Source organism: Ovis aries, chromosome 21 (genome assembly GCF_016772045.2).
Source record: "Ovis aries strain OAR_USU_Benz2616 breed Rambouillet chromosome 21, ARS-UI_Ramb_v3.0, whole genome shotgun sequence".
In the NCBI taxonomy this organism is placed as follows: Eukaryota; Metazoa; Chordata; class Mammalia; order Artiodactyla; family Bovidae; genus Ovis; species Ovis aries.
In genome coordinates, this window is record NC_056074.1 from 24,941,355 (window position 1) to 24,955,887 (window position 14,533).

At 38.9% G+C, this 14,533-nt stretch overlaps 1 protein-coding gene across 1 annotated transcript; it reads left to right on the plus strand.

Moving 5' to 3' along the window:
• The first annotated feature begins 8,459 nt into the window (after positions 1 to 8,459).
• On the plus strand, positions 8,460 to 11,021 carry LOC114110081 (putative olfactory receptor 8G2). Its single transcript, XM_027959646.1, has 2 exons — positions 8,460 to 8,482; positions 10,070 to 11,021. The coding sequence occupies exons 1-2, from the start codon at positions 8,460 to 8,462 to the stop codon at positions 11,019 to 11,021; spliced, it is 975 nt and encodes a 324-aa protein (XP_027815447.1).
• The last annotated feature ends 3,512 nt before the right edge of the window (positions 11,022 to 14,533 follow it).

A 14,533-nucleotide genomic window follows, 5' to 3' on the forward strand; every position in this document is an offset into this window, starting at 1 on the left:
TGGTCATTGAAAACTCCCTCTTCCAACAACACAAGAGAAGACTCTACACATGGACATCACCAGATGGTCAACACTGAAATCAGACTGATTACATTCTTTGCAGCCAGAGATGGAGAAGCTCTACACAGTCAACAAAAACAAGACCAGGAGCTGACTGTGACTCAGATCATGAACTCCTTATTGCCCCATGCAGACTTAAATTGAAGAAAGTAACGAAAACCACTAGACCATTCAGGTATAACCTAAATCAAATCCCTTATGATTATACAGTAGAAGTGAGAAATAGATAGAATGCCTGATGAACTATGGACTAAGGTTCATGACATTGTACAGGAGACAGGGATTAAGACCATCCCCATGTAAAAGAAACACAAAAAAGCAAAATGGCTGTCTAGGGAGGCCTTACAAATAGCTGTTAAAAGAAGAGAAGCAAAAAGTAAAGGAGAAAAGGAAAGATATAAATGCAGAGTTCCAAAGAATGGCAAGGAGACATAAGAAAGCCTTCCTCAGCAATCAATGCAAAGAAATAGAGGAAAACAACAGAATGAGAGAGACTAGAGATCTCTTCAAGAAAATTAGAGACACCAAGGGAACATTTCATGCAAAGATGGGCGCAATAAAGGACAGAAATGGTATGGACCTAACAGAAGCAGAAGATACTAAGAAGAGGTGGTAAGAATACACAGAAGAACTATACAAAAAAGATCTTCATGACCAAGATAATCATTATGGTGTGATCACTCACCTAGAGCCAGACATCCTGGAGAATGAAGTCAAGTGGACCTTAGAAAGCCTCACTATGAAGAAAGCTAGTGGAGATGATGGAATTCCAGTTGAGCTATTTCAAATCCTGGAAGCTGATGCTGTGAAAGTGCTGCACTCAATATGCCAGCAAATTTGGAAAACTCAGCAGTGGCCACAGGACTGGAAAATGTCAGTTTTCATTTCAATCCCAAAGAAAGGCAATGCCAAAGAATGCTCAAACTATCGCACAATTGCACTCATCTCACATGCTAAGAAGTAATTTTCAAAATTCTCCAAGCCAAGCTTCAGTAATACATGAACCATGAACTTCCAGATGTTCAAGCTGTTTTAGAAAATGTAGAGGAACCAGAGATCAAATTGCTAATATCTTATGGATCACCGAAAAAGCAAGAGAGTTCCAGAAAAACATCTATTTCTGGTTTATTAATTATGCCAAGGCCTTTGACTGTGTGGATCACAATAAACTGGAGAATTCTGAAAGAGACGAGAATACCAGACCACCTGACCTGCCTGTTGAGAAACCTATATGCAGGGCAAGAAGCAACAGTCAGAACTGGATATGAAACAACAGACTGGTTCCAAATAGGAAAAGGAGTATGTCAATGCTGTATATTGTGACCCTGCTTATTTAACTTATATGCAGAGTATATCATGAGAAACGCTGCTAAGCACAAGCTAGCATGTAGATCGCCGGGAGAAATATCAATAACCTCAGATATGCAGATGACACCACCTTTATGGCAGAAAGTGAAGAGGAACTAAAAAGCCTCTTGATGAAAGTGAAAGAGGAGAGTAGAAAAGCTGGCTTAAAGCTCAACATTCAGAGAACTAATATCATGGCATCTGGTTCCATCACTTCATGGCAAATAGATGGGGAAACAGTGTCAGACTTTATTTTGGGGGGCTCCAAAATCACTGCAGATGGTGACTGCAGCCATGAAATTAAAAGATGCTTACTCCTTGGAAGGAAAGTTGTGACCAAACTAGATAGCATATTAAAAAGCAGAGATATTACTTTGCCAATGAAGGTCCGTCTAGTCAGGTCCATCTCTGGTTTTTCCAGTGGTCATGTATGGCTGTGAGAGTTGGACTGTGAAGAAAGCTGAGCACCGAAGAATTGTTGCTTTTGAACTGTGGTGTTGGAGAAGACTTTTGAGAGTCCCTTGGACTATAAGGAGATCCAACCAGTCCATTCTGAAGGAGATCAGCTCTGGGGTTTCTCTGGAAGGAATGATGCTAAAGCTGAAACTCCAGTTCTTTGGCCACCTCGTGCGAAGAGCTGACTCATTGGAAAAGACTCTGATGCTGGGAGGGATTGGGGGCAGGAGGAGAAGGGGATGATAGAGGATGAGATGGCTGGATGGCATCACTGACTCGATGGACATGAGTTTAGGCAAACTCCAGGAGTTGGTGATGGACAGGGAGACCTGGCATACTGCAATTCATGGGGTCGCAAAGAGTCAGACACGACTGAGCTACTGAACTGAACTGACAGATAAAGCAGCTTGTTTTATTCACGGGCTGAATATACTGGCTTAAAATTTTTTTCCATCCTCTGGAAAAACAACTTTATAATACAAATCTAGATAAATATGTTCTTATACAGTTGACTCTTAAAAAACACAGGTCCGAACTGCCTATGTCCACTTATATGCATATTTTTTTCTTCCAGGAATCATTTACTAAGTTACTATATGATCCGAGGCTACTTTATGAGAATGGAGGACTGAGAAGTCACACCTGGATTTTCAACAGCTGGAGAGTCAGTATCCCTTTAACTTCTGCCATTGTGCAAGGGTCAACTACTTTTATCCAGTGAGTCAAATGTTGAATACATGTGGAAAAGACTATAGAGCAGGAATGCTGGAAATTTTCCAATGTACAAATATAGCAAAATCCCTTAGAAGCAGAGAACAGAAATCCTCTGTCAGTCCCTTGCATCTAGGCAAAAAGACATTTTAGTTTCATATGCTGTATCAGAACTTCCCCACATTTTTCCCACTTCAGTCTCAAGATGAATATAACTTGCCCTTGGAACTGACCTTCTGGGTCCAAGACTATCACCTGAGTGGTCACCTCTATGCAGACAAATGCTTAGATACTTGAGGCCATAAATGACAGACTCACAGCACCGTGGACCTATCTTCCTTATCATTTTTATGGTTTTACATTTGATGAATCTTTTCATCAATTTCACCCTCTTCTACTGAAGAGTTCATACTCCACTCTTTGATCCTATAAAAACTCTCTGTATACATGTATATCTATCCATATGTGTACATATATGTATGTATATATGTCTATGTTTATGTGCAACTAATATGAATGTTATATATTATAAACCAATCTCTATTTTTATTGCTAGGATATGTTTTATAAGGCTTATGTGTGTAATAATTATTACTCTATGCATTCAACAAACAACATTGAATACATTTTTTTTCACATGGATGGCTGAAAGATAGGAAGGAATATTTCTGAGAATTTTTGTTTGTTTCTGAGGATGCATTTGTGTATTTCTGCTGCTCAATGCTCAGTCGTGTCTGACTCTCTGTGACCCCATGGACTGTAGACCGTTAGGCTACAGTCTCTGTGACCTCTGTCCATGGGATTCTCCAGGCAAGAATACTGGAGTGGATTGTGATTTCCTCCTCCAGGGGATCTTTCCAACTCAGGGATCAAACCTGTGTCTCGTACATCTCCTGCATTGGCAGGCAGATTCTCTACCATTACTGCCACCTGGGAAGCTCTATTTGTGCATTAAAGCTATCAAAAGAATAAAGAAAGATAAAACATGTCTGCACTGACTCTAGTGATATGAGAACTGGTAGAAGATATGCGATTAAAATACTGGAGTAGATTGCAGACAGATTCCAAATGGAAATGAAACTTTACCACAAAAATGAGAGGTAAAGGATTTGGAGAACTACTACAAATGAGACAAAAATTAACAAATATATAGGATTTTTTTATATACCAGTACAGATGGGCACAATGTTTTAATAATGGAAAAGAACATGATACAAAAAATATATTCTAATGCTAGGCACTATGATAAGCTTGGATTAAGCTCTCATACAGAGTTTGTCTTTCGTTAATTCTCATACAAGCATATATTAATTTCTAAAAAATGTCCAATTGCTCATGTACAATTAGCATTTTCAAGGATGTCACAGGAGTGGATTTCAGAAAATTACTTTATATTTTCTGTTTTAGCCGCAGTTAGGTATAACTGTTCATCACACACGCAGAAGTACACACATATTCTGGTACCTAAACCTACAGGTGACTCAGGACAGGTTCAGTGGCTCACTGGGGACATAAGCTGCTTATTGATTGTTGCTCTGCTACAACATCTAGTTTCCATCTATCTTTTGGTCTCAGACAATAGTTCCAGATTCATCCTTCATCTGTAACCCTCAGCCATCAGAACCAAAGACAAGGAAGGAGAGAGAATGTCCGCCAACTTGAAGACAACTGCCTGGAAGTGACAGACCTCACCTCCTCCTATATCCCTTTGGTGTGACCCAGTCATATAGTCCAAAGTGGCTGTAAGAGGGGCTAAGAAATACCATGGTTTCTTTGTAGCCACCTGCTCCCCCCAAAAAATCAAGGCATTTATTATTGAGGAAAAAAGAGAAAATTAGGAATAACTAACTGTCTTCCACTCTTTTGAGTATTTCTATTTAGTCCTGGACAGCTGTGTGTTGTTCTCTCTAGAGTTAACATTTGAATTTGACTTTGTATGTAAAAGAATAATAATGTGAACTGTGATTAAAATGATATGCATAACATGCAAAATACATTAATATTTCATAGCTATTAGAATCTGCCAGAAAACTGTTTGTCCTGCTGGGTGGAATAGTTCCTATAATATCTTAGCAATGCAGTTTATTCCTGTCACTTCATTCTTGCTGCTTTCCAGTCCTGACATAGCTTCGTAAATCCATTCTCATTTTCCAGCTTTTCACACCTTTCAGTTATAAACACCTTTCAAGAACAAATGCAAGTTTTTAATTCTCCATGTATTTCTGACCACTTCACACTATTATCAAGCACATTTCTGGTTCCTCACATATACTGCAAGATGTCTTTTATGGTACTCCTTATCATTAAAGAAGGCTTGTGGGTATTCTGTAAAAGTTATCAGAAAGTTGAGAACAATTTTTTGTGTTACATTGTACCATATTGATTATTCTAGGTCTGATAATTATTGATGAGCAACATTTTCCTATGTGTTTATGGATTGTTCTATCCTATGTTTATGCTACCCTTTTTTTACAGAAATTTGCAACAATACCTTAAAATCTGATTAAAATCTGATACCCAACAGTAATCTAAAGGCTTTCAAACTTTGATTAGCCAATATACAGAAAGAGCCTGAGGTATGTGGGATATACACACAATGGAATATTATTCTGTCATTTGGAACAACATGGAATGACCTAGAGACATTAGGTTAAGTGAAATAAGTTAAAGAAAGACAAATATTGTATAATATCACTTATATGTGGAATCTGACAAATCTGATCTCATAGAAACCGAAAGTAGAATGGTTTTTACCAGATGGTCAATTGGGGTATAAGGAGATGCAGGTCAAAGAGCACAAACTTCCAGCTGTAAGATAAATAGCTCTGGGGATCTAATATACAAAATAATGACTACAGTTAATAATATTGTATTATATGTTTCTTTTTTTCCATTTAATTCTTCTTTTTAATTTTCTTTTTTTTTTTTTTTTTTTGCCACATGGCATGTGGGATCTTAGTTCCCTAGCTAGGGGTTGAACCTGAGCCACTTGAAGTGGAAGTGCGGAGTCTTAACCACTGGATCACCAAGGAAGTCCATTTTATATGTTTCTAGTAGAGTAAATCTTAAATATTTTTACCATAAAAAGGAAATGGTAACTATGTGACATGATGGAGTTTTTAGGGAAAACCGTAGTGGAAACCAATTTGCAGTATTAAATTGTATCAAATCAACTGTATCAAATCAATTGTATATAGTAAGCTTATACAATGTTATATGTTAATTATATCTCAAAGCTGAAAAAAGCAAACTTTATCAACACATTTCATAATAAATTTTTCCTCAAAATGATATAACATTTAAAACATATTTTGAATAAAGACATTAAATACAATTTTTATTTCCTAACAAATACAATTCAGAATTTATGTAGAATTAAAATAATCTCGATAACACATGTGTCTCTATATTGTTTCTCAACATACTTCTTATAATATTAGAGGAAAATAAGTCATTATTTTTCCTTGTTAGACTTGTTAGAACTCATGGGATTATGGCACTATCTAACAGATGTTTTCATTCAGTCCCCAAGTTAAAATGCTAAAAGCATTTTTTTAAATGGGTGTATCATGATAGATAAATACAGTTAATAGAGAAAATGAAAAAAGAAACTTTTAAAGCTTACAGGTAAATGTTGCTCTCTGATTATCTATTATTCCCCTTGTGGAAAATCACTTTAGAAAACTCCTTTAGTGTATGTCTCTGTAATTTCCTGAAATTTTGAACTTTCAATTAACTTGACATGAAATTCACTGGAGCTCTAAAAACTCTATCACATCCTTGCTTACAATGTATAATCTAACAAGAGCAATGAACCCCATCCATGTGACCAGATTAAACACTTGAGATGCAATGGAGAAAAGAGTGAAATTCTAATTGTCTAATTTTCCCAAGAGTTGATACTTGTGGGATAAGGTTCCAAAGGGAAGTAAGAATCATTATTTATTCCACATTAGACTCTTGGCATCAATACTGAGAATATAAAATCACCGTTAATATCAACCATCTTTGCTAAGGATCATCAGCTTCACCAGAGGTCAGGACCAGTGATGCAAAATCACAAAAACAGAGACTTTTAGATTATGACCCTCAACACCAAGAAATCCTGAAAGGTTAGTACTCAGAACTATCCACCACCATCATCAGAATCATTTTTACCTTCAGAGTTGGGGGAGAAACCCATAGCTCTAAAGTTTTAGGAAGGGGTTGGTGCTGGTTAGTCACTATCATGTCCAACTTTTTGTAACTGATGGACAGCAGCATGCCAGCTTCCTTTGTCCATGGGATTTTCCATGCAAGAATACTGGAGTGGGCTGCCATTTCCCTTCTCTGGGAGGTCTTCCCCACCCAGGAACTGAACCTTAGTCTCCTGCATTGCAGGTGGATTCTTTACCAACTGAACCACCAGGGAAGGCCTGGGGAGGATTTATCCCAGTCTTGAATTTAAAAATTTTAGGTCTTTTACCACAGCACTCTCCCAGGGCACTAACAGATGTAGGTAGTTATCTTCCTGTCTCTATCTGTCCTCAGTCTAATAGTCACACTCCCAGAGCAGCAAAGTTTCCCTTATCATCTACCTGTCCCTGCTGGATAAAATTATGGCCAACATTTCTTTATTTAGTCACTTCAGCTCAGGCATTGTGAGAACCTTGTTCACTTATGTGGTGGTGGTGGTGGTTTTATCACTTAGTCATGTCTGATTCTTGTGACGCCATGGACTGTAGCCTGCCAGACTCCTCTGTCCATGGGTTTCTCCAGGCAAGAATACAGGAGTGGGTTGCCATTTCCTTCTCCAGGGAGTCTATGTTAACCTCTCACTAAACTTCTTTCAATAATTTTATTAAAATAGCAGATTTGTGGATACTTTCTGTATTTAAGTCATGGTGCCAAATATTATCTAGTACAGAAGAATAACCAGTAAATAACTCTCAATAATTAATACAGATTTGTATGCATTAAATGTAGCATGTTGTTATCTAGTCACTCAGTTGTGTCTGACTGTAATTCGATGGGCTATAGCCCTCCAGGCTCCTCTGTCCTTGGGATTTCCCAGGAAAGAATACTGAAGTGGGTTACCATTTCCTTCTCCTGGGGACCTTCCCAACCCAGTGATCGAATTCATGTCTCCTGCATTGGTAAGTTAATTCTTTACCAGATAAAAAATGTATTTCTGGGCACAGAAAATGGTTTTGTTAACTGGGGCTTCCACCATTTAAGTCCTCAACTTAAGGATGTTGACTGTTAGTTCCAGGATAAAGGTGATAAAGAGAAAAAAACTGAAGGAATCTAATGTGTCGAAAGTGACAGTGAACCATGTTTCTTTGTTAGATAATTAAATCATGTGACAGCTATTGTGACCTTAAAAAAAAGTTTATCATCAGATGATATACATCTTTAAATAACAAGCAAATTGACTTGAATTTATTTAGAGACCATGGAAAATGCTGTTAATTGATACATAATATTGATAATTTAGAAAGCTAATAGCAAATAAAATAATTAAAATCTCTATTTTTACTGTATATGTTAATATATGTAGAAAGGAGCAATAAGAAGATGTGCTAAGGAAAAGAAAATTTAAAACTGTGGTCATCATTTAGAAATGAAAATATTGGTCAAATGAAAGATATAACAGAGACAAACTCAATAGGTTAAAAAAAATGACATTTGCTTACAAAGAGCAAGTAACTGCACTAAACTCCCTGTAGGAATCTTTTAACTTAATTTTCACATAAAATGCACATTGGTGTTTTTGTTTATAAGAGTGTTGGAGAGTAGATGTAATAAACACAAAATCACATGGGGAGTGAATCTTCTGTTAATTAGAGAAAGTATACACCATTATTACTTATTTCAAGTGAGATAAAAATCCTATGCTAATTTATATGATTCAGTTCAGTTCAGTTCAGTTCAGTCGCTCAGTCGTGTCCGACTCTTTGTGACCCCATGAATCGCAGCACGCCAGGCCTCTCTGTCCCTCACCATCTCCCGGAGTTCACTCAGACTCACGTCCGTTGAGTCCGTGATGCCATCCAGCCATCTCATCCTCGGTCGCCCCTTCTCCTCCTGCCCCCAATCCCTCCCAGCATCAGAGTCTTTTCCAATGAGTCAACTCTTCACATGAGGTGTCCAAAGTACTGGAGCTTCAGCTTTAGCATCATTCCTTCCAAAGAAATCCCAGGGGTGATCTCCTTCAGAATGGACTGGTTGGATCTCCTTGCAGTCCAAGGGACTCTCAAGAGTCTTCTCCAATACCACAGTTCAAACGCATCAATTCTTCGGCCCTCAGCCTTCTTCACAGTCCAACTCTCACATCCATACATGACCACAGGAAAAACCATAGCTTTCACTAGACAGAACTTAGTCGGCAACGTAATGTCCCTGCTTTTGAATATGCTTATCTAGATTGGTCATAACTTTTCTTCCAAGGAGTAAGCATCTTTTAATTTCATCTGCAGGGATTTTGGAGCCCCCCCAAATAAAGTCTGACACTGTTTCCACTGTTTCCCCGTCTATTCCCCATGAAGTGATGGGACCAGATGCCATGATCTTCGTTTTCTGAATGTTGAGCTTTAAGCCAACTTTTTCACTCTCCTCTTTCACTTTCATCAAGAGGCTTTTTAGTTCCTCTTCACTTTCTGCCATAAGGGTGGTGACATAGGCATATCTGAGGTTATTGATATTTCTCCTGGTAATCTTGATTCCAGCTTTTGTTTCTTCCAGTCCAGCGTTTCTCATGATGTACTCTGTATATAAGTTCAATAAGCAGGGTGACAATATACAGCCTTGACATACTCCTTTTCCTATTTGGAACAAGTCTGTTGTTCCATGTCCAGTTCTAACTGTCGATTATGAATAACATATACATATGGAGAAGGCAATGGCAACCCACTCCAGTACTCTTGCCTGGAAAATCTCATTGACAGAGGAGCCTGGTAGGCTACAGTCTATGGGGTCACGAAGAGTCTGACATGACTGAGCGACTTCACTTTCATTTTTCACTTTCATGCATTGGAGAAGGAAATGGCACCCCACTCCAGTGTTCTTGCCTGGAGAATCCCAGGGACGGGGGAGCCTGGTGGGCTGCCATCTATGGGGTCCCATAGAGTCGGACATGACTGAAGGGACTTAGCCACAGCAGAATAACTTATAAATATAGACTATGGGAAGAAAGAAAAGATCCTCAGAAATAAAAAGAGCAATGTTCATTCTGACTGATTTTTAAAATCCATAGATGGGTGTTTTCACTTCAAAAGTGAGGAAGTGTTTGAATTCTAAGGGTAGTGAAGTTTATATTTCCTTCTCTAGTTCAAGCAGAATCATCGTTTGTCCCCAAGTAGCAGGAGAGACACAAGAGATTTCTGCTTTATGTGTGTCGTCTGATGAGGGTTCAAATAATGAGCTCCACAGAATCCGTCCCTCCCCCTCATAAAATACACTCACATGACCACGTCTTCTCACACATGTACACTCATTTTCTCATTTTTAAACTTAGAACCTGGGAGAGGATGATGGACCCTGGAAATCACTCCTCAGTGACTGAGTTTATCCTTGTTGGGCTCACAGAACAGCCACAACTCCAACTGCCCCTTTTCCTCCTCTTCTTAGGAATCTATGTGGTCACAGTGGTGGGGAACCTTGGCATGATCACACTGATAGGGCTCAGTTCTCACCTGCACACCCCCATGTACTATTTCCTCATCAATTTGTCCTTTATCGATTTCTGTCATTCCACTGTCATTACCCCCAAAATGCTGATGAACTTTGTGACAGAGAAGAACATCATTTCCTACCCTGAATGTATGACACAGCTCTATTTCTTCCTCATTTTTGCTATTGCAGAGTGTCACATGTTGGCTGTAATGGCATATGACCGCTATGTTGCAATCTGCGATCCCTTGCTTTACAACATCACCATGTCTTATCACATCTGCTTCTTCCTCACAATGGGAGTTTATATTTTAGGAATCATTGGATCCACAATCCACACTGGATTTTTGTTGAGACTCCTTTTCTGCAAAAACAAGGTGGTTAACCATTATTTCTGTGATCTCTTTCCACTTTTGGAGCTATCCTGCTCCAGCATCTATGTCAATGAATTATTGGTTATATTCTTGAGTGCATTTAACATTTTGACTCCTGCCTTAGCTATTCTTGCTTCATATATCTTCATCATCTCCAGCATCCTACATATTCGTTCCACTGAGGGCAGGTCCAAAGCCTTCGGCACCTGCAGTTCCCACATCTCCGCTGTTGCTGTTTTCTATGGATCTGCAGCATTCATGTACCTGCAGCCTTCATCTGTGAGTTCCATGGACCGAGGGAAAGTGTCCTCTGTGTTTTATACTATCATCGTGCCCATGCTAAACCCTCTGATCTATAGTCTACGAAATAGGGATGTCAAATTCGCCCTGAAAAAAATTGTAGAGAGTGGAAAGTGTATATGAATAGAAACAATATAATGATGTCATATCAGTCATTTGATTCACTAAGATATATTATGTATTAAGCTTATTGTATATGAAAAAAGCAATCATATTTGCCTATATAACACATCTCCAAGATTTTATCCAGGCCACTTCTTGAGCCTATATTGTAGTATTTATATGTAAAGTCATAGGCTGTGATTATGAATAAAGTAAACAACTCCAGAAGATAAAGTGGTCTTAGTTTTATTTTTAGTGATAATCCAAACCAGAAGAAAAATATTGAGGAAGAAGATGAAGATTTTGACATCAATCATAGTAATCTATATAATTTTGTATAAAACACAATGTCCGGCATTTAAGTGAACAACTTTATTTTATATTCACAGTATTATATAAGCACATCGTAGTATTATTTCTCTTAGGAGGGAAAAGAAATTGAAAGGCATTTAGTTTGGGACCATGAGTAAATGTCATGGTCCCAAACGTAACAAATGATAGGATGTGGGGAGTTTGGCTCCAGAATCCATGATTTTACTCGGTTATATTTTGGCCCCAGGTAATTGTGGGCAGATCTAAAGCCTCCATAGGAATTTTCTTCTATACATAAAGCAACCTCAGTTCCCTATAAGACTGAGTTTCTTTCCTCCGGATCTCTTTCATACTTTTTTCCTATTTATTTCTTCTGATATCATGAAAATAATGAAAAACATTCAAACCTGACTTCATCAAAACAAAAGAAAAAGAGTCATTTGAGTCTCAAAGACTTGGGGCTTTCCAGGTGATGCTATTGGTAAAGAATATGCCTGCCAATGCAGGAGACACAAAATATGAAGTTTTGATCCCTGGTCAGGGAAGATCCCCTGGAGTAGGAAATGTCAACCCACTCCAGTATTCTTGCTTGAAAAATTCCATGGAGAGAGGAGTCTGGCAGATTACAGTCCTCCAAAGAGTTGGACATGACTGAGCAACTGAGCAGAGATTGAATTGTTATACTTGATATAATAAAGCAATATGTAGCAATAATTTTATAAAACAGCCTCAACAATATTGTCTTATCTTTATACAAGAAATAGCTATTTATGAAAGCAGATGCTCATGAAAGCCAACATCCCAGCTAAGCTGTATCACTGTCATATGGTTCATGCTCTTTCCTCCTATAACTTATAAATAATCACCATTTCATGTCAGTTGTATCTTTGAAATATCTTTTCTCTTATGTTGTTTTATTGTCTTTCATTTAACATCTTGTATGTATGAATTTGCATGATATCTTAAATACTCAGTGTTTTCTATCTTTTCCCAATTCAAATCATCTTATTTGCCAGACTGATGTTCTTTGGCTAGTGTGCTATCTTATCTGATATAACAAGTACAGATGCACTGATAGAATTAAAACAATGGCTCTTATGATCTCTTAGTAATTTTTTATAGTTGTAAAATTATTTATTAAAGACTTGGTTAAATTCTTCCCATTTCTGAGCTCTTTCTCTATCAGTTTAATCCTGAGATTCAACTGTACAAGCCTGGTTGATGACCCCAGCCAGGTGACCTAGCAGTGTCCACTAAGCTGTTATTATTCAGTTGCTAAGACATGTCTGACTCTTTGCAACTCCATTAACTGCAGCACAAACTCATGTTCATTGAGTCACTGATGACATCCAACCATTTCATCCTCTGTTGTCCCATTCTCCTCCTGCCCTTAATCCCAGCATCAGGGTTTTTTCCAATGAGTTGGCTCTTTGCATCAGGCGGCCAGAGTATTGGAGTTTCAGCTTCAACATCAGTCCTTCCAATGAGCAGTCCTCTGAGCCGCAGCCACAAAAGTCAGGGTTCCAGACAAGATTATGATCTCCCTGCCAGGAGATAACTGGAAGCTGGAGTTAGGGACAGGGAGAGTGCAGACCTGCTGCCCTCTTGCCTGTATCCCAGAAAGTATTTCAATAAGCTCTCAGTGTGTGTCTCCTTAGATGCCTATTCTTCTTGCCTATGCTTAAAAATAAGCAAAAAATCCTCTTTCACAAAAAGCCCAGGTGCTTTTCTAAAAGGGAGTTGCCTTGAGGTGACCTCTGGGGTGGGTCAGTCTACCTGAATGTGAGGTTTAAGAATGGTTTCTCAGGGATGTCCCTGGTGGTCCAGTGGTTCAGGATCTGCCTTCCAATGCAGGGGACATGGATTCAATCCCTACTCAGGGAACTAAGATTCCCACATGCCATAGGGCTCCTGCTGCTGCTCCTAAGTCGCTTCAGTCATGTCCGACCCTGTGCGACCCCATATATGCCAGCTTACCAGGCTCCCCCGTCCCTGGGATTCTCCAGGCATGAACATTGGAGTGGGGTGCCATTTCCTTCTCTAACGCCTGAAAGTGAAAAGTGAAAGTGAAGTTGCTCAGTTGTGTCCGACTCTTAGCAACCCCATGGACTGCAGCCTACCAGGCTCCTCTGTCCATGGGATTTTCCAGGCAGGAGTACTGGAGTGGGGTGCCATTGCCTTCTCCATGCCATAGGGCAACAAAGCCCAAATGCTGTAACTAGAGAAACCTGTGCAGCACAACTACTGAACCTGCAGGCAACAATGAAGGCCCAGGAGACCAAAAAAAAAAAAAAAAGAAGTTTTTCTTTAAGAACTGTTTCTCGTCTCCCTATAGCATTGTGGGTCTCATGATCACAAACCCTGCTGACATTCCTGCTAAATGTTTTGTGTACTTCTCTGTTTGGTTCAGGTCTTTCTTAACAGTTGTGGTGCCAGATGTGGGGTTCAAGCTGTTAGCTCCGCAAGAAGCAGCTCAGGGTTCTGAGTTATGCTGACTGTGGTTTGTTGCAGCGAGCTGTGGTTTACGACAAGATTGTGTCTCAGCCTCTCATATCCACTTCAGTGTGGCCTTTTCTTGTTTGCCCAATGTGTAAGAATTGATCAACTAGTCCTCCTCTCCTCAAAAACCACCCCACAGGAAATTATTTTCTATGTAGCTCTAAATTCATTGTATCCATGGGAGAATGTGAATTCTGTATGTTATTTCTTTGAACCAGAGCACCCATATGTATTTCTATTTTAGTACACTACACATTAATCAAAAAACAGCTGGTGAATTTCTTACATTGATGTTTGATATATGAAAATGACTATGAAATTTTTTATGTTTTCAAGCATTTGTAAATATTTAAAACTTTAAAAAAAGTGTTACAAAATTTAAAATGTGAATGTGTGTGTGTTAGTCGCTCGGTCGTGTCCAACTCTTTGTGACCCCATAGACTGTAGCCCACCAGGTCTTCTGTCCATGGAATTCTCCAGGCAAGAATACTGGAGTGGGTTGTCATTTCCTTCTCCAAGGGATGTTCCTGACCCAGGGATTGAACCTGGGTTTCCTGCTTTGCAGGAGATTCTTTGCTGTCTGAGTCACCAGGGAAGTCCTAACACACACAAACTTTAAAAGTACTAAGCAAGGCAAAAATTTAAAGCTTCCTTAGGAATTTTCTATGGATCTGCAGGGTTATGGATCTCAATCTGAGAACTCGTGGAAGATGTAGTATTAA